General features: G+C 41.8%; 1 protein-coding gene across 1 annotated transcript in view; it reads left to right on the top strand.

Moving 5' to 3' along the window:
* SLC39A6 (solute carrier family 39 member 6) overlaps nt 1–23,453 on the top strand; it is a 54,965-nt gene extending 31,512 nt beyond the window's left edge. The window contains exons 5-9 of the mRNA XM_088476294.1: nt 1,570–1,669; nt 7,003–7,386; nt 14,976–15,056; nt 17,223–17,413; nt 20,833–23,453. Of these exons, the coding sequence (XP_088332420.1) occupies nt 1,570–1,669; nt 7,003–7,386; nt 14,976–15,056; nt 17,223–17,413; nt 20,833–20,991 (915 nt within the window). The 3' untranslated portion in view covers nt 20,992–23,453. The remainder of the gene's footprint in view (nt 1–1,569; nt 1,670–7,002; nt 7,387–14,975; nt 15,057–17,222; nt 17,414–20,832) is intronic.
* Nucleotides 23,454–23,877: the final 424 nt, after the last annotated feature.

The raw sequence follows: 23,877 nt of genomic DNA on the forward strand, positions 1-23,877 counted from the left end.
AAAGACATGGCGGTTGGAACCAAAAATCTCAAATCTGGACTCATCAGACCAAAGTACAGATTTCCACTGGTCTAATTCCTTGTGTTTCTTGGCCCAAACAATTCTCCTCTTCTTGTTGTTCATCCTCACTAGTGGCTTCGTCACAGCAATACGACCATGAAGGCCTGCTTCACGCAATCTCCTCTGAACAGTTGATGTTGAGATTTGTTTGCTACATGAACTCTGTGAAGACTTTATGTGGTCTCTAATCTGAGGTGCTTTTAAGTAGCAGTTTCTGAGTCTGGTAACTGTAATGAACTTATCCTCTGCAGCAGAGGTAACTCTTGGTCTTCCTTTCCTGGGGCGGTCCTCATGAGAGCCAGTTTCATCATAGCATTTGATGGTTTTTGCAACTGCACTTGAGGATGCGTTCAAAGTTCTTGAAATTTTCCGTATCGCATGACCTTCATGTCTTAAAGTAATGATGGACTGTAGTTTCTCTTTACTGAGTTGAGTGGTTGGTGCCATAATATGGATTACAACAGTAGCCAAATAGTGGTGTCCACTGTGTACTAACCCTACCTCTGCACAACACAACTGATGGTCTGAAACACATTAAGAAGGCAAGTAATTCCACAGATTGACTCTTGACATGGCACACCTGTTAATTCAAAACCATTCCAGGAGACTACCTCATGAAACTGATTGAGAGAATGCCAAGAGTGTGCAAAGCTGTCATCCAAGCAAAAGGGGGCTACTTTGAGGAATCTAAAATATAAAACCTATTTTGATTTGTTTTAACACTTTTTTTTTTGTTTACAACATAATTCCATGTGTTCTGTCATAGTTTTGATGTCTTCAGTATTAATTACTATGTTGAAAATAATTTAAATAAATAAAAACCATTGAAGGAGGTGTGTCCAAACTTTTGACTGGTACTGTACATGTCCCACATCATTTACACCTCCACATATCTGCCCCACATCATTTATACCTCCACATACCTGCCCCACGTGATTTACACCTTCACATACCTTCATCATTTAACCCATTACTGAATTATATAGAGAAATTCAACTGAAAACTGACATGACTTTATTGGCCAAATTATGCTATTTAATCCCCTCCAAGTGCATGAATAGTCATTGGGAGGGGTGTACCAGAGGTTCTGCACTGTGTCCTAACATTTTTCCCTTACAATAAAGGTTTTCCCTACCTTTTTGAACTGCTCAGGGTTTGGAATTGAATTGAAAATGTATCCCAACTCGCACCTAATTGGATTCACCCCTAAAGCTGTAAAGGAAAGAAATACAAATTCTATTATAAAAGCTGCCAAGAAACATGCAACTTATTTAATGTATTTTTACTAGCTATCAAAAGTAATGGTTATCACTTTTTGTATTTTACACATGTATATGGACAGACTTATACTTGTAAAAGAGGCATGCTGTATATGAAATATTTTAGTCTAGGGTTACATAAAGAACAGTAAAGATAATCGTTTTAAGTGGTGAACTAAGATTATGTTTAAATCTGTTTTAATCAGCTTATGTTTTCTTACCGTAATAAATTTTTTTCTCATTCACTAAGAATCAGAAAAAAACTGAAAATGAAGAAGAATTAGAAATTAAAAAGAAGCTGTCAAACCATTCACATATTGAAGAAAAAGAGGCATCAGAATCTGGTTCCCGTAAGTATATATTTTTAACACTGCATATACTTTACAAAGCCAAAAAGTTATATACAATATAAGTGTGTGTTTTTGCTTCTTCTTTTTGTATATAAAAACTACTATTTCCGGGTGAGCAAAAGCTTCAGTAACTTATTTTTCTGGAAACCAACTTGACTCCTATGTGTATACAGAGGGTAGGCTGCAAGGGAGGGCTGAAAGACTCGCATGATTAAAGCAGAAAAACTATTAAATTGGCAAATGGAAGATTTTTAAATACATATGCGTCCTCATACACCTAGCCTCAATACGCCATGCGGCGCAAGATATCTGGTGCAAGTGAGCCGCCAGGTCCTGGGCGACTGGGCTTGTGCTGAGCTGCTTTTTCACCTAAAAACTAAACTTCGTTGCAAACGGATGCGACAAACTGCTTTACAGGTTTGCAATGATTCATTTGATATGCAACACTTGTATATCTGTGTGTAAATTAATCTGCATACGAAGCACAGACTTTGGCGTGGCATCGTAGCAGTGTGCATACAGACTCAGACTCCGTCACACACACATATACAAGTGTCACATTTAAAATTAATCAGTGCAGTCTCATGAAGCGGTTTGCCACATCCGCCTGTGACTATGATGCAATTTCGGGCACAAAGGACAGATGGGACCTGGCACTCAGAGAAGGGCTGTTCGGCGCGACTGCAGAAATAGTATATTAGGACACATCTGTATTCTGTGCTTTTGTTTCCTGATTTGTACTTTTCATAATATACACATAAAAAACTGTGTCCTAAAAAAACAGGTACAGAGCTCTGTCCAAAATGACTTCTCCATGCTGCCGCTGTACTGGTATTCCCAAAACTAAGCTCTGTCATTGGGTGTCGTTGGTTGTCTTTTCTACAGTAATCTCTGATTGGCTGTTGGGATAATAGTGAAACAGCAACCAACCAGCTGTTATGTGCACCATCAGGTTTTACTGTGGCTATATTGGAATTCTTGCTATAGCTGGGCCTTCTTGTGACCAAACCTAATACTTGATGATTTAAGCTAGGCATCCACTATACAATTTTCTGTCAGATATCTGTCCAATCTGGCTGGTTGGAATGAAAACCTGGTAATGTATGGGAGCAAATGACAATTGTCCATTTGCTCCCAAACACTGGAAAATAGCCAAAAATGGTTGTTCAGACAAATTTTTTAAAACGTACAAATTTAATCAATTTGAACAATTTTTTTTCGTCCTTTTTTCAGTGTTTAAAACCATATGATCGACTATCATTAGCTCCCATACATTACCAGGTTTTCATTCCAACCAGCCAGATTGGACAGATATCTGACAGAAAATTGTATAGTGGATGCCCAGCTTTAGTCTGTCTGGTTTTATGGAATAGAGGTAGTTTTGGTGATTTTATTTGATGGTCTACTATTGACTGATTTCTAGAAGTGTATTTATTGTAAGACATTGCATTGGCTCACACCATGACTGAAGTAATGATTTTTTATATTAAGAATTTCCTAGGACTTTCTATTCCAAAATTATTGAATGCGAAAAATCAATTACAGAGATAATGTGATCTGAAACTAGGTGATGTGTTTTTTTTTTCCATAGTAGATATATGCGAAAAACACAAACTATGTTTACCTGTGTATGTGAAAGTGAGGCAGATAATTTAATTTTTTAAATAGAAGTACTCCAATATGGTACTTAAAATCTATATTTACATGGTTTTGTAATAAGGTGCATGTGAAAAGACTTCAGTTTTGGTATCCCTGTATTTTATATTAAGCATGACAATCTACAAAATGGCCATAACATGTTATGCACCTCCATAAAAGAGTTTATTAGTTGCATGGATATAAACTGTTTCTATTTTAGCTACGTTTTTAGGAGTTCTGGGGGGTCTTAAGTTTATGCATAGCTGAGCCACTTGCTCCTTTAAAACTTGAAAACGTTATGAGTAATCACAAGCCTAGCACAGAATGTGACACAGACCCATGACTGTCATATCTGTCTAATCCATTGTGCACATCAAACGGTCTTTCACATTAGAAATATTGCATGCATGTCCTGTGATTTTTCCATGTAACGCATAATATAATTATCAGTGATATGTAGAAAGCTATACTGATTTACAAGGACTATTCATTTCAATGGATTTTTTTACATGCAGCACACAACTCCATAAAAATCAGTGTTACAAAATACACTGGTTAAACAGTTTAACTTGTAGTTGGCATATACACAATATGTTCTCTTAGAAACCAATGAACTTTTAAGTGTGGTGACTTGTTTTTAACATACTGAAATGGAACATTAAGTATCATTAAAAACCATTGCTGCATATGTGCACAGATACGAGTATGGACGCAGAGTTTTTATATTTAGCTGTATTTGCATGCATTGCACTTTTATTAAGCTTAGATGCTTAGGTTACCATCAATATACAAATTAATGCTAAAGCTAACTGCACATTTGCTGGTCTTGGCGCATGGCAAAATTGCTGGTGCAGCTCTTTCTACTGCAGTAGGAGATCCTGGCAATAAGTGTCCTTCTGCTGTGAGTAATATCACAGTGTAACTGGAAGCCTTATCTGGTCTCCACAGTGCATGCTCCTGCTTCTGGTATGTTAAGTAAATATTTATATCCTCACCCCACTACCTCTTTACTTTGCTATGGGGCCTGGGAATTGTTATGTGAGCAATTTCGAATTGCTAGCAATAGTCCTTTTTTTTTTTTTTTTTTTTTTAACCAAGGTGTTATAAGATTAATAATCAGATTAGGTAGGCGCTACACTGAATGCATATGAAAAATGAAATCCAAATATGATAAATGCACTACACAAAGTGATATGGATCAGCGCTACACTAGGTCAGCGCTGCACTAAAATGTGATGGGAAATAAAATAAGTATACTGCACAGACTGGTTTAATCCAATATACTTTGTATATATTTATTTGTAAAAATCAGGGTCACAATGCCCTTATATGCTATTTATAGGAGTGAAGTGCACTGGTGTGAGTGAATGTAGATACCTATGGATGGACCAGGACTGTAGGTATCAGTTGGGATAATGATCTAAAAGTCAATGTCCTGGGTGTGCAATAGGTAATCTATTAGTATATTGAAATGGTAGACTACTTGTAGTCACCAGTAGTCTCTCTGATATAGAGCTGGTGAATGTCTGATGTACGCGGGGTGTTGCAAGATTGTGTCTGGCGGGGAGGCGTCCCGTATCCCCCAGGTGCACAAACTTACCCTCAGCGTCCTTTACCGCTCACCTCCGGGTGGCGACATCCACTTCGGTCTTCAGCCTTCCAGTTCCTCGTTCCACTATGTGTGTCAGCACGCGTGGATCCACGCGCTGACTGGGAAACAAAGTCCTCACCGTGGGTCTGCGAGACTTCCGGGTAGTGAACTCTCGCGAGATCGTGCACTTGCCTGGGCTCAGCAGTTCCGTTACGGTGGCTCGACTCGGCGCCGCGAGGAGACTTCAGGAGTGGGACTCGGAGATGTATGTGAATCTCTTGGGTGAAACAGCGGGTGTCTTCCGAACGTGTATCGGCTATACAGCCTTCCTCAGGGGTTAATGTGAGCCATCTTGTGTGTGACTTTAAGTACTCTATGCCGGCAACCATCTTTGTTGAGGTATTAAGTAATCATGTTGTTGCGGCGGCCATCTTTTTTGTGGGCTAGTAAAATAGTCTCAGTATAGATGTCGTTTATTTGCTATTTAGGTATCAAGGTGATACCTAAATATTGGTTAGATACAAAGATGCATATGTAGCCATCTATATTATATAACCAGAAGTGGGTGGTGCATACTTAACAGGAGGAGTCTGGGGATGGATTATTGCATTATAACAGACCTAACTTCATTATCTGCATTGAGACCCTGTGGTATAAAGGTTTTTAATGTGTAGATCCATTTTAGTTCCTCTCTATTCAGTGTGCCCTCAAAATCTCCTCCTCTCCAGTTATTTTCCATGCAAGCAATTCCTATGTACCTCATCCCTTTAGGGTCCTGTCTATGTGCGTCTTTAAAGTGTAAAGAGAGGGAATGAGTTTCTAGTCCCTTCCATATATTACAGCGATGTTCAGATATGCGGGTTTTCAGGTTGCGTTTGGTCCGACCCACGTATTGAAGGCCGCAGGGGCATTCTGTCAGATAAATAACCCCTGTATTGTTGCAACTAATATGTTGTTGTATTTTGTATGTCATATTGGTGGTAGTAGATGAAAATTTTTCAATTCTTTTAGTGCTACTGTATCCTTCTCTACAGTTTTTACATGTTCCACAGGAGTAAAATCCTTTTCTGATCCCTGTGTTTCCTAAGGTCATTTGTCTAACGGAGTGGGTCTTGATGTAATTTTTGTTTCAGGTCGGAGGCTTTTCTGTATATTATTTGTGGTCTAGCTGGTAGCAAATCTGAACTTATTGTTCCATAGTGGGTTGGGTATTCCCATTAAGGTCCGCAGCAAGCACAAATCACATATGACTCCCCTAGAATCCTAGCGCGGGTTTCCCCATCCCTTTGTTTTTGTCATCTAAGATTGCCATGTAGACAACAGTAGTTTTTTCCTGTCCCTGTGCTTTATTTATTGTCATGCCAAAGCAGAGTCTTACCGGGAATTGAACTTGTTTAAAAGTAAAGAATAGTTTTTTCACATAAATGTAATCGCAACGGTAAACAAAAAGGGAATATGACATTTTTTATTAGTAAACAGGGCTTATATAAATTTTTCTGGAGAAACCAAATAATATATATCAATCTCTACATGATATAAAATAAAGTTCATCGTTGTGGGCGTAAGCCAAGAAAAATGCTCAGACGTCTGTTTTTTCATTGACTTGCTTCACTAAAATCGTCACCGCTCTGCTCCCTTTTGTCATACAATAATGTTCCATACACCTAAACCTTCGTCAGCAAATGCTCTATAGAATAGCGAGAACTGCATCAAAATTTATATATATATTTTTTTTAATTTCTTTACATCAGATGGTAGAATGTACCATAAGTGTCAGATATATGAAAATTATGTAACAAATGTGTATTGTACATTGTGAATCAATTTTAATGATTGTGTCCGTAATTAATAACGTTAACATATTTGGTTAGTCGCTTGCTTAAATAACTCATGGTGGAATAGCAGAGAGCTTCAATTTAGTGACTGTTACGTCAGTTGGGCTACTGATGCTGCACAGTGTAATTCTAGAGAAAAAGGAAAATAAGATACTTGCAGAGTAGTAAACTATTTCAATAGGAAGAGACATTATACAGTGTACTGTAGTAAATATTGCCTCTTGGTGATGAACTTTAGAAAGCTGTTTTTCATCTTGCCCACTATATAGATCATGAAAGCTACACAGAGGATGAGACACAAATTGTAACACGTTTCCAGTCTCAACAGCCAGTTGCCCCAGAAGAAGAGGAAGAAGAGATAATGATTGCCCAATCTCATGATGAAACAAATTACCGGGAGTATGTGTCTAGAGGATGTGAAAATAAATGTCATTCCCACTTCCATGACACACTTGGTCAGTCTGATGACCTGATACATCATCACCATGACTACCACCATATCCTTCACCACCATCATCACCAAAATCACCACCCACACAGTCACTCACAGCGCTACTCCCGGGAAGAGCTTAAAGATGCTGGAGTGGCCACTTTGGCTTGGATGGTAATCATGGGCGATGGACTGCACAACTTCAGTGATGGATTGGCAATTGGTAAGCTCATTGCAGCAGGCCTGTTTTGTTAGTTATTTTGAGGCAAAGATGTACAGATGTTTTTTTGCATACATCTTCCTTGTGCATTATAACAGTCGCACCATGGTGTGGCGTGATTCGGGAGCACCGAGCATCTTTTCATGCAAATTTTTCCTTCAAATGTGTCTTAGTCGCAAAGCGATGTGAATAGGACGTACAAGCAGCTTCTGCTGATTAAAATGTAATAATGATATGCAGCATGCCTATATTCTGTGTGCAACTGCTGGTGTATCTGCATACTAAATGCTACCTTAGTGTCACAGCTGCTGACACTAACATAACAAGGTCAGATGTATGTGGACACATCTGTATAAAATACTGTAAACATTATTTTGCTTAGAAGGGAGAAATGTATTTTGATTTGTATGCTGCATCATTAAGTGGAAATGATCCCCCAGGTCCTTTTTACGTAGTGATGAGCACGAAGAGTGTTAACTGTACTCAAAGCATGTGAGGAAAACTCATTACAGAACCACTGAGCCCCTTCACTGTAGGAAACTGCTGTAGCGTTGGGGCCACATGTAGTTTTGTCAGTTTGTTGAGGTGAAGGATAATTTGTGTACTCAGTAGTTCATTGCCTGTGTTTTGTGCACCCCTGAACTTGCAATGAGTGGTTTATGCAGTGGCAACCTGATGGATATACACTACAACCTATCCTGCCATATTTACCGACTTTTAGGCTGCCCCCTCCGGCCTCTCGTCACAGCAGCTGGGCGGTGCGGGGGGGGGGGGGCATGGCGGCTCAATGTTGTCATTGCGTCCCCGTCCCCTGCTGTACAGAGACGATAATACAGGCACTGTAAAGTGGTGGGGTGAGGCTACAATGACCAGATTCAGCGCGAATCGCGTCATCGCCCCCCCCCCCCCCCGGACTGCCCACTTTTGCACAGTAAATTGGCAGTCACTGTGGGGGGAGTGCGGGCGGCAACGGGGGGGTGCGGGCCGGTTTCGGGAGATTGGCCTAGTCTTCCGGGTGGATACATACTATCCCGACCATTTCGGGAGAGTATGTATCCTGCTCTATTGCCTCCTCATTAGTCGCCCGTTTTGCCTTGCACTTCAAATTACTTCACGGATATCACAATCCTGAAGTATGCTTCTTCGTCCATTTTTGCCTTCTGCTAATATTATTTTCTACTTCAGGGTCCATAGGGTATCCACAGGATACCTTGGGGTATAGGTGTGACGTCAGTCGCAGGGCACCAAAGAGTTAAGCTTTCAGCCTCCCAGGATGCACTAGGTCCCCCTCCTATACCCCGCCCCCGGGCCAAGGCACCTCAGTTTAGTTTGGTGCCCGGCCGGAGTCGGGTGCACCTGTTGGAGTGGGGGCTAGAAGAGCCCCTGAAGCTTTTTCTTCATGCAGCTGTGGCTGCACATCTGGATGAACAGCATGGACAGTCAGTCCTGACGTCCATGCTGTCTTCCCTACACCCCGCCGGTACCAGAACGCCGGTACTGATCCGGGGATGCTGGTGGGCGTCTGGGGTCACAGCTAGCGGTGACCCCAGATGCTCCGGACCATGGCCGGATTCAAGGGGGACAGAGGTAAGCAGCGGGGTCCCGCGGTGGGTCCCCGCTGATCACATGGTCCTAAGTCCCCAGGCAGGGGGCTCCCTGGGGACCGGCTGCAGCGTGGAGCCAGGCGACCAACCTGCGCTTCCACTACCCCCTGGGACAGCGGACCGCAGCAGAGCGGTAGCGCTGCGGCGTCCCAGGGGTTAAATGCATGCCAGGGGAGCGCGCCTTCCCTGTCTCACAGCCGGCGCCTCCCCCGCTGCACACAGCCCTCTCTGCATGCTGCCGACTGGTCCTGTGGCAGCGCTCCTCCCCCAGGCCAGCCTCCTCTCGGCTCCTCGGCGGCCATCTTCTCCAGAACGCATGGTGAACGCTGCTGGAAGCACTGGACGGAAGCATCGTGGTCTAGGTCCCCCCGCATACCTCTCCTCCGCTGTGGCTCAGGTCTGTGTATGCAGCGCTGTGTCTTACCAGGCCCTGTGTCTGTGTAGTTGAGTAATCAGCGCTGTTAGTGCAGGAATTGTTATTTCTCTGCATTGTATGTGACTCTGCTAGCGCTGCCTGTAACTTTTCTTCTCTAAACTGTCAGCTTTATTACTGTCCCTGTTCTTTCTGCTAAAGCCCTTGTGGTGCGGTGCTGCAGGGTGGTCTCTCGCCTATTTAATACTTAATTGGTGAGAGAGGTCACATACGTGGTGCCATCATGTCTGAAAGTGATTTTCCCCTCCGGCTACAGTGTACCACGTGCAAAGTACCGTTAGCGGAGGGGGAGGGTAGCGCGGAGGGCCTTTGCCGGCAGTGTTTGTCCATGGCGCGGCCTATTACGGTTACAGCACCGGTACAGGAGCCGCCCTGGGCTTGTTTCGCTCAGGCGTTAACAGCTTTAGTGGGCCAGTTAGCTCCGCAGCCCGCGTTTACTCCGATGGGTTTGTCCCAGCAGTCTGTGGTGTCGTCACCCATGCAGGGGTTCCCACGACAATTGGTGGTACCCCACAGTCTCCCTATTTCCCCGCTCCCGGGTTCTCAGGAGCCAGCGTGGGTTAACTCCCTGACGAGTTCTGTACAGCACTTGTCGGATGTGTTGCAAGGGGAGTCTGTGATGCGGCCTCATAAAAGGCCGGTGGCGTCTCTGTCCGCTCCTTATGAGGATGACGAAGGGATGTCTGATGATGGGGAGATTCTGGATCCTTACGATCAGGAACCTCTCCATACTAAGGACGCTGATGCTAAGTCCAAAGTATATATTCCTGGACTTATTCGGGCGGTCCGCACAGCCTTGGTGATTGAGGACGAAGTTCCCCCAGCGGCTAAATCTAAGTATGCCTTTTTCAAAGATGTGAAGGGCGATGCCACAGTCTTTCCTCTTTCGGGTCAGTTGGTGGACCATTTAGAGGAGGCGTGGAAACAACCTGGCAAAAGATACCAGCCGCAGAGACGCCTGGCGGTGGCTTATCCGTTCGCAGATAATTATTTTGCTAAGTGGGAATCCCCTCCACAGGTGGATTCTCACGTGACCCGTCTTGTCCGTAGTGCCACATTGCCGATGCCATCCATGTCCTCCCTTAAGGATGCTACGGACCGCAAGGTAGAAATCTGCCTGAAGTCCGCTTATTCCCTTGCAGGGGGGGCAGCACGGCCGGCTATGGCCATTTGCTGGGTTGCCAGAGCGATGGAGCGCTGGGCGGATTCATTAGAGGCTTCTTTTGAATCCGACTGTCCGGCCGAACAGGCGGAGGTGATTCGGCCACCTACATCAACGAGGCGGCTCTAGACATTAGTACTCTGGTGTCTAGAATTTCTTCAGCAGCGGTAGCTGCTCGTCGCACCTTGTGGCTGCGATCCTGGAAGGCGGACGCAGATTCCAAGAAAGGTCTGGAAGCGTTGCCGTTTACCGGAGAAGTTCTCTTCGGTCCGGATCTGGATAAGATTGTGGCCAGGCTGGCGGCAGCCAAATCTGCTTGTCTCCCGTCGGCCGCTGCTCCTTCTGGTTCGGGACCATCGTCCTTTCGGTCATCTAGGGCCCAGGGCAGGCCCAAACCACAGTCGTTTCCTCGACAGGCTGGCCCTAAGAAATCGGTCAAGCCCCGGAAGCAGGCATGGAGTACCAGACGTCCGGCCCCCAGGCCAGATGACAAGCCTGCGGCCTGACGGTCCGGGCCTCCCTTTGGGGGATCCCAGGGTGGGAGGCCGCCTGCTACAGTTCGCCCAGTGTTGGTCGACCACTACGACAGACACTTGGGTTCTGGAGGTGGTTTCCCACGGATACGCCCTCTCCTTCCGGCACAGACCCCCGGCTCGCTTCTTCACCACGGGTCTCCCATCAGACCGGAACAAGGCTACGGAGCTGCGGAAGGTATTGCACACTATGCTCCAGGCTGGAGTTATAGTGGCTGTTCCATTCTCCCAGAGGGGCCAGGGTTTCTATTCAAATCTATTTTTGGTACAGAAACCCAATGGGTCATATCGTCCGATTCTCAACCTCAAAGCACTCAACAAGTCTTTGCGGGTCCCGAAGTTTCGGATGGAGACCCTACGGTCCATCATTCTGGCGCTGGAACCTGGGGACTACTTGGTGTCATTGGACATACAGGATGCTTACCTGCATGTCCCTATTCTTTTGCGCCATCAACAGTTCCTCAGGTTTGCAATCCGCAGCGACCACTTCCAGTTTCGGGCGTTACCTTTTGGCCTGGCAACAGCACCACGTGTTTTCACCAAGGTGATGGCGGTCATGGCGGCTTCTCTGCGGCTGCAGGGAGTCCGCATGTTGACGTATTTGGACGACCTGTTATTGGTGGCAGGATCTCCAGAGCTCCTGTTACGCCACTTGGACCTGACCATTGCACTGCTGCAACGGCACGGCTGGCTGATCAACTGGCAGAAGTCCACTCTAATCCCGTCTCGGAGGATTCTGCATCTTGGAGCCTTATTGGACTCGGGACAGCAAAGGATCTTCGTGACGGAGGACAAGATCTCTGCTTTACAGTCAAGGGTGCGCAGTTGCCTGCACAGCCGCCGGGTTTCCTTACACTCGGCGATGAGGTTACTGGGCTCCATGGTGTCGGTGTTCGACATGGTGGAATACGCCCAGTTTCACTCCAGACCTCTGCAGCACCTGATCCTGTCCAAGTGGAACGGGCTGACTCAGTCTCTGAAGTCCCAGACGATTGTGCTCACCCAGGAGGTTCGCCTGTCCCTTGCGTGGTGGTTACAGACGACCCACCTCAACAAGGGTCGTCCGTTCTGGGTTCCAAATTGGGTCCTGTTGACAACGGACGCCAGTCTTCGGGGCTGGGGAGCAGTTTCGGGTCCACACTTGTTCCAGGGCAGGTGGACGCCGACAGAAGCGGAGCTTCCAATAAATATCTTGGAACTCCGTGCGGTCTTCAATGCTCTCCAGCAGGCACAGCGGTTTCTCCAGGGTCACCCGGTGCAGGTCCAGTCGGACAACGCTACCACCGTGGCCTACATAAACAGGCAAGGAGGAACTCGCAGTCGGGCGGCTCTCGTAGAGGTCTCTCGGATCCTGGTTTGGGCGGAGCGCAATCTTCCGGCCATATCAGCGGTCTTCATCCCGGGAGTGCTAAATTGGGAGGCGGACTTTCTAAGTCGCCAGGACGTTCATCCGGGGGAATGGTCCCTGCACCCGGACGTTTTTCAACTACTGGTGGACAGGTGGGGTCTTCCAGAAATCGACCTCATGGCGTCCCGGCACAACAAGTTGCCGGTGTACGGGTCTCGCACAAGAGACGAAGGGGCATCTCTGGTGGATGCTCTGTCCGTCCGGTGGACGTTCCGGTTCGCATACCTGTTCCCTCCGGTCTCCCTTCTTCCACGGGTAATCCGGAAATTCAAACAGGAAGGAGGGACGCTCCTGTTGATAGCTCCTGCGTGGCCCAGACGGCACTGGTTCTCAGACCTTCGGGGTCTGTCCGTGGACAGTCCTCTGCGGTTGCCGCTACGACCGGACCTTCTGTCTCAGGGTCCTTGCCTTCACCCGGACCTGACTCGGCTGTCTTTGACGGCGTGGCTGTTGAGACGGCCATGCTGAGGTCCCAGGGGTTTTCCAGCTCTGTGGTGCGTACCATGTTACGAGCTCGGAAACCGTCTTCCGCGAGGATATACCATCGCGTGTGGCATACGTTCTTCCAGTGGTGTCGACCGAGAGGTTATGCACCGCGGGAGTTTCGTCTGTCTCGGATTCTCGCCTTCCTGCAAGCGGGACTAGATCATGGGCTTCGCCTTGCTTCTTTGAAGGTACAGGTTTCGGCCCTATCTGTCTGGTTTCACCGTAGGATTGCTACAATCCCGGATGTGCGCACCTTTATGCAGGGTGTTCTCCGCATTCAGCCGCCCTTTGTTCCACCTGTGGCGCCTTGGGATTTGGCTGTGGTCCTGAGGGCTCTCCAAGGACCGCCGTTTGAACCACTGGGCTCAGTGGATCTTAAATGGCTAACAGCTAAGACTGTTTTCCTTCTGGCCATTGCTTCGGCCAGACGTGTTTCTGAGTTAGGGGCTCTTTCTTGTAGACCCCCTTTCTTGGTTTTTTATGGGAACAGGGAAGTGCTCCGCACTCGGCCCGAGTTTCTTCCCAAAGTTGTTTCCCAGTTTCATGTTAACGAGGAAATAGTTGTTCCGGCCTTTAACTCACCTGGTCTTTCCGTGGGTGAGGCCTCTTTGGATGTTGTGCGGGCCTTAAGGACTTATGTTGACCGCACTTCTTCGTTTAGGAAGTCGGACGCTTTGTTTGTCCTCTATGGCTTCCGTAAAAAGGGTTGGCCTGCTTCAAAGCAAACTTTGGCAGCCTGGATCCGTATGGCTATTTCTGAAGCTTATCTTCATGAAGGCCTACCGGTCCCTCCTTCTCTGAAGGCTCATTCCACTAGGTCTGTGGGTCCTTCGTGGGCAGCTCGACGTGGTTCAGATCTGCAAGGCTGCTACGTGGTCTTCTGTCCATACCTTCGTGAGGTATTACAGGTTTGACACCTTCCCCTCTCAGGATGCTTCCTTCGGGCGGCGGATTCTCCTTTCTGCACAGGAGTGTCCCCACCCTTAAAGGATACTGCTTTGGGACATCCCCAAGGTATCCTGTGGATACCCTATGGACCCTGAAGTAGAAAATATGAGATATGGTAAGAACTTACCCTTGTTATCTCTATTTCTACGAAGTCCATAGGGTTCCACAGGACTCCCGCCCTGTCGCACCTGTGCTGCAGATGGGCTTTGCTCTGGTCACCGGTTTTCCGTCTCCCTCTGGTGAGAATGTGATTCTTGTATGTGTCCAGATCTTTGTTCTCTCTCTTCCTTCTCCTCCTCCGGCCTATGGCTTGGTAACTAACTGAGGTGCCTTGGCCTGGGGGCGGGGTATAGGAGGGGGACCTAGTGCATCCTGGGAGGCTGAAAGCTTAACTCTTTGGTGCCCTGCGACTGACGTCACACCTATACCCCAAGGTATCCTGTGGAACCCTATGGACTTCGTAGAAATAGAGATAACAAGGGTAAGTTCTTACCATATCTCATATTTTTTGCATAGTTCGATAATAACACCTCCTTAGACACCTTAGCTTGTGAAACATTAGCAAGTTGAGCTGTCTTGACTTTAACACCTCTGCCAAATACACCACATAAATCGCCTCTTATTGTCAAGCTATTAAGGTCTTGTGTTGCAGCATTGCTATTTTTTTTTTTAATATATACAAGACACTGACCATGTTGGATGTTATTTGCCTAATTAACATATGAGCCACACTATTGTGGGCTGTTATTATTATTTGCATTTTATCAAGCATTCACATCTCAGAACAATGCAGCCTATGCTGAAGTTGACACAAGGCAAGGTCAGAAAGTGTGCCTACATAGGTCCATTTGTCTACATTATTTTATTTATTTATATTTTGGCATCATATATGTTTGTTAGACTTTACAAAGTACAATTTATGCATGTGTGTTTGAGGCTTTAACGTATGCATCTTTAGTACCTGTTAATTTTGAAATGATCTTATTATGATATAAAATAAATACATTTTTAATTACAGGAGCCGCATTTACTGAGGGTTTATCAAGTGGATTAAGTACTTCTGTGGCCGTTTTCTGTCATGAATTGCCACATGAGTTAGGTAAGATTTAAAATATTTCCATTATATTACTGCAGGTTTAATTAATACATGTTTGTCGTGTTTCTAGCGTAAATAATGCTATATAAAATATGTACAGTGCCTTGCAAAAGTATTCACCCCTTTGCATTTTTCATGTTTTGTTGCCTCACAACCTAGACTTAAAATGGATTGTTTGAAGGTGTGCATCATTTCATTCACAGAACATGCCTTTTTTTTATATTGTGAATCAAACAACACTTAGGACAGCATAACAGAAAACCTCAGCGTACATAACTATTCACACCCCTAAAGTTAGTACTTTGTCGAGCCACCTTTTGCGGCAATTACAGCTGCAAGTCGCTTTGGATAAATCTCTGAGCTCGCCACACCTTGCCCCTGGGATTTTTGCCCATTCCTCAAGGAAAAACTGCTCCAGCTCCTTTATGTTGGATGGTTTCCGCTTGTGAACAGCAATCTTCAAGTCTGACCACAGATTCTCAATTGGATTGAGATCTCGGCTTTGACTAGGCCATTCCAACACATTTAAATGTTTCCCATTAAACCACTCGAGTGTTGCTTTAGCAGTATGCTTCAGGTCATGTCCTGCTTGGAAGGTGAACCTCCGTCCCAGTCTCAAATCACAGGCAGACTGAAACAGGTTTTGCTCAAGAATATCCCTGTATTTAGCACCATCCATCTTTCCCTCGACTCAAATCAGTTTCCCAGTCCCTGCTGCTGAAAAACATCCCCACAGCATGATGCTGCCACCACCATGTTTCACTGTGGCGACGGTGTTCTTGGGGTAATGGGATGTGTTGGGTTTGCGCCAGACATAGTGTTTTTCTTGGTGTCCAAAAAGATCAATTTTAATCTCATCTGACCAGAGCACCTTCCTCCATACATTTGGGGAGTCGCCCACATGCCCTTTGGCAAACTCAAATCGTGTCTTCTTATTTTTATCACTAAGTAATGGCTTTTTTTCTGGCCACTCTTCCATAAAGCCCAGCTCTATGGAGTGTACGGCTTATTGTGGTCACATGCACAGATACACCAGTCTCTGCTGTGGAACTCTGCAGCTCCTTCAGGGTTACCCTTTGGTCTCTCTGCTGCCTCTCTGATTAATGCCCTCCTTGCCCGGTCTGTGAGTTTTGGTGGGCGGCCCTCTCTTGGCAGGTTTGTTGTGGTACCATGTTCTTTCCATTTGATGATAATGGATTTGATGGTGCTCTGGGGAATCCTCAAAGATTTGGATATTTTTTTATAACCCAACCCAGAATTGTACTTCCCAACAACTTTGTCCCTGACTTGTTTGGAGAGCTCCTTGGTCTTTATGGTGTGATGCCTCTTGCTTAATGGTGTTGCAGCCTCCGGGGCCTTCAGAAAAGGTGTGTTTATACTGACAGATCATGTAACACTTTGATTTCACACAGGTGGACTTCATTTCACTAGTTATGTGACTTCTGAAGGTAATTGGTTGCACCAGAGGGGCTTCATAGCAAAGGGGATGATTACATATGCACATGACAATTTTCAGAATTTTATTTATAAAGATTCTTTATTATATATATATTTTTCTCATTTCACCACCAAATTAGACTATTTTGTGCAGATCCATCACATAAAATTCAGATAAAAAAATGTAAATAAATTACAGGTTGTAATGTAACAAAAAAGGTAAAAAGCCAAGGGGGGGGGGTGTGTATGAATACTTTTGCAATGCACTGTATATATTACTCAAGTGATGTACTTCATATCGGAACAACAAATTGTCAATATCGTGCAGTGTGTATGCACTACATTGTGTAGTGCACACTCCTGTGGGGTCGTCAACTGCATCGCCTGATCTTCTGTACAAGCAGGAAGATCAGGCAATGTAGCTGACTATCCCATCTAGCGCAATGCAGTGGGGGCTGGCATATTGGGCGGTCATACACCGGATTGCCCAGTGTGTACGGAGCGCCCGATATGTCGGCACTTGCAACATGGGTCGTATCGCTGGGTACAGAATCGTCAAGTGTGTATCCAGCTTTAGATATAATGCACCCCTACTTATGCTGCATAAAATGTATGGGGAAGCATCTTATTTATATATATATATATATATATATATATATATATATATATATATATATATAATTTTTTTTTTATAGTTTGGGGTAGAACTAATGACAGTGTTTGTATCCCTAGGTGATTTTGCCATCCTGCTGAAAGCTGGTATGACTGTAAAGCAGGCTGTATTATACAACGTGCTGTCTGCAATGCTGGCATACCTTGGCATGATAACTGGCATTCTCATAGGCCAGTATGCAGAGAATATTTCAGTGTGGATCTTTGCACTTACAGCAGGGTTATTCATGTATGTGGCATTGGTTGATATGGTAAGTGCATACCGTCGATTACATCTCAATCTACATGTATTAAAATATGGTTTAAATTACACAGACTGTTTAAACTAGATGTTCTGGTTAGAAGTACATTTGAAATCCATCTTTTTGGTAAAAAAAAAAAAAAAAAGGCTAAATAAATGCCCAACAGCACTTCATTGCCATTACGGTTATAGAGTGATTGAAGAGAGCCTTTGTTCATGTAAATCCTTGTTCTCTTTGATATATATATATATATATATATATATTTATTAGATATATATATATATATTTATTAGATATATATATTTATTAGATATATATATATATATTTATTAGATATATATATTTATTAGATATATATATATATATTTATTAGATATATATATTTATTAGATATATATATATATATTTATTAGATATATATATATTTATTAGATATATATATATATATTTATTAGATATATATATATTTATTAGATATATATATATATATTTATTAGATATATATATATTTATTAGATATAGATATATTTATTAGATATAGATATATTTATTAGATATAGATATATTTATTAGATATAGATATATTTATTAGATATAGATATATATATATTTATTAGATATAGATATATATATTAGATATAGATATATATATATATTAGATATAGATATATATATATAGATATATATTAGATAGATATATATATATTAGATAGATATATATATATTTATATATATATTAGATATATATATTTATATATATATTAGATATATATATATATATATTAGATATATATATATATATATTAGATATATATATATATATTAGATATATATATATATATATTAGATATATATATATATATATTAGATATATATATATATATTAGATATATATATATATATATATATATATTAGATATATATATATATATATATATATATATATATATAGATATATATATTTATTAGATATATATAGATATATATATATATTTATATTTATTAGATATATATATATATATTTATTAGATATATATATATATATATATTTATTAGATATAGATATATATATTTATATTAGATAGAGATATATATATATATATATATATTAGATATATATATATATATATTAGATATATATATAAATTTTTTGCTTTTTTTTTTTTAAAAAAACTGGTCAGTCACTACTAGCCGATACTGCCACTATGTATTGGGACAAGGAAAGAGAATTTGTTCATTTTGACCACACGTATAGGTAGTTAAATTGTGTACGGTTAGCCCCCTGTGGCTTATCGGCTTATTTTTTTGGGGGACAGTTAATGAGATTGGAGGATGACCACACATGCAGGCTTCCAGTTGACATCTCTGGTAATTTTTTTACTGTTTCTGAGTATGCCCCATAATGAGATCAATTTATATTGTAGCTAAACATTCTGCAATATCTGATCAGTTCTCCAATAGCACAGTGTTCATTGCCAGCATTACACCATTAAATTATTGCACTACATTTTTGGTTGAAGCAGTGGTTACTACATAAAGAGGCTTCCTTTTGCAGTGTTTAATCACTTAATGAACAATTATTATTTTTCCTCCAATATTGTGTTTTTTTTTTTTTTAATTTAAGAAAGTTTAGTAAGTATTTAACAATATTATTTAAATCTGTTATTGGAAAAAAAATATGCTTAGGTGGTGTCTAGCAGTCCCTCATGTTCATAGGCCCCAATTGTAAACTTATCTCCCACCCCTCATTGGCAATAGACCCTCCCCCCCTCCCCAGTTGACACTGTTTAATAACCCAGCCTCCACAATGTACTGAATGTGTGCACCGAAAAAAAAAATGGGCCTGGCCACTCAAAATGGAGGCAGACCAGCAAAGCACGCCACCCATTTCTCGTCACTCTGGGAGCATTCCTCTCCATTCCATTCCAAATACCTTCCCTGTATGGTGGCTTCTCTGCAATGGGGATCCTGTAAAGTAAATAATCTTCCTGGGCAGACAGTGTCTTCAGTCTGCATTCACTATTCATGTAGGAGATCACATGGTCCAGAAGATGCCTGTTTGTGTAGTAATACATCAATGTCTTCCTCATACAACAGAGGCGCAACCAGACTTGTGCCCCCTTTCTCCTCTACAGCCACCTGCCCCATGTGTCTCTCCAGTCTTCCTGTCTTTCCAGCTTCCTTTAGGTGTCATGCTTCTGCACCATCACTCCACCCTTCTGTCTTTACAGCCTCTTGAACTCCCGGCTCTCTAACTTCCTGCCCACTGTTTCTCAGCCTCAACCCCGTCTGAGTCTCTCCGCCTCCCCCTCTGAGCCTCAACCCCGTCTGTCTCTCCGCCTCCCCCTCTTGAGTCTCTCCAAGCCCAGCCCAGTGCAGCCCACTCTTTCCTGCTGCTGCTCCATCTTCAGGCTGGCGGCTCCTCTCTTCAGTGTCCAGCTGCATGACGTCACGTTGCTGTGTCTGTGGACAAAAGAAAAACTTTATTGTTCCGTCCACCTACGTTGTCTGCCTCGTCTCCTCTCAGTGCAGTTTGTCCAGTTTTTATGTCAGATGTGAAAACGGAACAAACTGTCTGACTGGCGGTAATGTGTTAGGGGTTACAGCGTACCGTTTCCGAATTTCTTAATGGTACGCCGCACTACTAATTTCCTCCCACATCCATGGGGCATGGAGCGCAGTGGAGTGTGTGTCTGTGGGGACTGATGATCAGTAACCCAGATCAGCCAAATAGTGCTTGGGGGGGGACAAAGTTCCCCTCCTCGCACTATTGTCTCCGGTGCATGCGCTTCATAATGCCGACTGGCTCCATCTGCTATGCTGTCATGTGGTCTCCCAGCAAAACAGTACTATTTAGAAAAAAAACAAACACTTTTTTCTTTAAACATTTATTGTGCTCTGCCCTGGAGAACGCATGACACCATAGCAGACGGAGCAAGAGGAGAGTCCAAAGCGAAGGAGGAAGATGCTGGGGGGACCTGCCCAGCTGAAAGCAGGTAAGTGTTACCTACTATACGCCACCTCACAGTGGCGTATGGTAACACCATCAAGTTCCGAAAATACATAATTTTCGGAATTTGATGAATACCATAATTTCCATATCCCCATACTAATGTATGGGGAGTGTGGAAATTAACGCAGGGGGACTTAGCATGTCTCTGCATGAATACTAAAATAACTGTAGTTAAGGAAAATGTCCTTAAAAACGTTATTTTAGTGTTGATGAATAGGCACCTTAGTCATATATTTGTATCAGTTGTTTGCTTTATTACCCCAGACTTTGCATAAGTCCTTATTAGTAAGGTTTCACAGGATAGTGCTGTACCTCAGTGAGTATTTCTTACTGTATGATGTATCTATATGTGAATTGTTAAACATATTGGATGTAAGATTAGTTGAGAACTTATATTTTTAATTTTTATTTTCAGATACCAGAAATGTTGCACAATGATGCAAGTGATCACGGCTGCAGCCGGTGGGGATATTTTCTGTTACAAAATGCAGGAATCCTTTTAGGATTTTTCATCATGTTGGTCATTTCTATATTTGAGCATAAAATTGTCTTCACCATTAAGCTACAAGTCTAGGTTGCCCAGCCCAATTTTAACTCCATGCAGTAAGCTAAGTTTTATATATATATATATATATAATATTTTTATGCTTTTTTTTTTCCTTAATATTTTTGTTATGCAGCTGGTGTGTGTGTATGTATTTTTTATACTAATTGTACAAAAACTGCAATTGTTAACTGCAGAGATGATGCAGACTGTGAGTGGCTACATTAGCAAATGGGACACATGTGCCAAAACCAAATTTTTTTTTATTATTCATTATTATATATTATTTTGTAATGTATTTGTTTTATTTCCACGAAAAGCTGACATGTTAACCTCTGGTGAATCAGTTATGCTAGAGTTTAATTTCCCCATTTCCCTCCCCCAGTGTGTCCTTTTATATGTTAATTTCAAAGAGGCAATGTACTTGTTTAGTAATAGCTTTACATAAGAAAAATGGCGCCTATGAATTAGATCCTATATAAATAAATATTGTTGCATGATAAATACTTTCCAATTTTATGTTCAGTGTAGTATCAGAAGGAAAAAGTTCAGTGTATTTATAAAGCACAGAACAGATATGCAATGATAGTAATTTGAGATGTTATCTAAAGATTGATCATTTACAAAAAGAAGAAAATGAATTGTAGTGAATTATCCCTGAAATGGATAGTGAGGATGGGGACAAAAGTTGTCCGTAGAGGTAAATAATCGTCCCCTTAGAGGTAAATGTAAACCACCTTTATGTATCCAGTAATGCACATATAAATAAAGCATGATACTAAGCTCCATATAATTGTGCCTTATGTATTGCTTGCTGCCATAGATAGTTTCTTCTATTTTTTTATTTGCCCAAGTATACACTAAAGGTTACTACCATACCACTGTACTGTGACACAGTATGATTGCAACAAATCGGTATTCAACTAGTATTTCAGGTTGTGGCCCTATTCAACCATTATATTTTCAGTAATCTGTTCTGTCATAAGCAAAAAATAATATTCTATTTTAAGCTAATAAAAGTAATACAGTAAGTACAGTTGGGGAACCCATAGTTTGCAGCATACAATAGAGATTATCACAGCTACATGATCAGGTCTTTAAATTTTCCCACATTTATCATTTTAAAATATCTGTTTGGATTTAAAGTCATAACTCCCCAGCCTTCAAAATGTGCTTTGGTGTTTCCATTGTTTTTTATTGTCAGTTACTGATATATAGACTACTTTCCTATGGTGTGCCATGCGTGTTCTGATGACTAGCCCAGTACGTGGTTTTATACTAGACTCTCTAGTTAGGACACATTTTGTATATGTCCTTATTAGGGCATATTACATTCATTCATTAACTGGGTTTGTAACTATACTGTTCTACACATTAATACAGATAAATCTGCAATACATAAGAGTACTTGAAGAGAGGCTTTAGAATGTATACATTTGTACATGCCAAAGGTTACCATTGATGCTGTTACATCTTGCCATGTTTATGCACCAGCTGATAAGCACTTGTCTATTAAATTAGTTTGCAAATGCTTCATATCTGATCAGATTTTTGAACATTTTCAGTTATTGTTCCCTTATTTAATGTACTCTTTTATGTTACATATTTATTTTACATTTTATTACATTTATTTTGCATTGAAACGCACTTAATTTTTTTATTTTTATTTTAGGTTTCGATGTGTACAGTATTCTGTATTGCAAATAATACTTTATACACAGTTTGTCATTGTTACCATTGGTTCCCAAGAAATACTTTAGTTGTGTAGAATTTACTATAACATTATTTTTTGTGTAAATATTCACAATTTATTGCAAGTATTTCCAGAAAAAAAAGTGCATTTTAAAAGCAATGACTGTGAATCCTACATTTTCATTTCATTATTTATGGGTTTGTTTTAATATGTGAAATACAATAATATACTATTTAAACTGTCAAGCTGAGTACTGCAAGCACCTGTTATGTTTTTCCTCTGTTTTTCAGATTTTCCCGCTTGTAAGTTTCTTATAGTATTGTGTAGATACAACCCCCACCCCGTTCTGAGCAAAAGTTGCATAGTTTGTGTGAATATTTATTAGCATTTTTTTCTGTTTTAAATTGTTCTCAATCATAAAATATAGAAGAAATCTGTAATCACAATTTCCTTTTTTTTTTTTTTTTTACTTCTGGTGTGTAATTATTCCAGTCTGTCAACATGCCTTGTGGTATTAAGTTACCCTGGAAAACATGCACTGTCAATATATATTGATTTGTAATTTATTAATGTAAATGATGTGCTTTTAGTCACTGTTGACCTTGTGTATCTCTCAACAAAAATCCCAATGCAAGGTTTTGGCATAATTTAAACCAAGTCTTGGTTGTTTACATTAGCTGCTGCTGTTCGGTTTCCACATTTTGCATGTCCAAAATATGTAACATGCCATTTTGTATTTTTGTTTTTGTACAAATATACACTGTATTGTAGATTAAATAAAACACATTGCAATATCAAATTGTTTTTGCAGTTTTGTATAGGTAGTCTTGAAAAATATAAACAATAGATATATTTTAGTTTTTGGTGGACAGGCTTCTAGTTTACTACTATATATACATTGTACATATTCAGATCCCTAAATAAATTACTGCTTTCCTACTGTAGATAGGTAATAAGTGATTGTTTTGCCAGATATGCAGTTGGTTAAATTGCTTGTTTCTTTTCATTATGTGATGTATCAGTTATATATGCTGCCAAATCTTAAATTTCAGGAAATAAACAAAGTGTTGCTAAAGCTGGGTTACACATTTAGACGACGGATTAGTCAGCAGACCGATCCACCGCCAGAGTGGCTGATTGGAAAGAGTGTATAGTTTACCAATTGTCCGCACGATATGTCCATGCTGATATCACAACTGAGCGGGCATTTAAATGCCCGCCAC

This window comes from Taudactylus pleione, unplaced genomic scaffold, assembly GCF_031769625.1.
Source record: "Taudactylus pleione unplaced genomic scaffold, aTauple2 ptg000186l, whole genome shotgun sequence".
Taxonomy (NCBI): domain Eukaryota; kingdom Metazoa; phylum Chordata; class Amphibia; order Anura; family Myobatrachidae; genus Taudactylus; species Taudactylus pleione.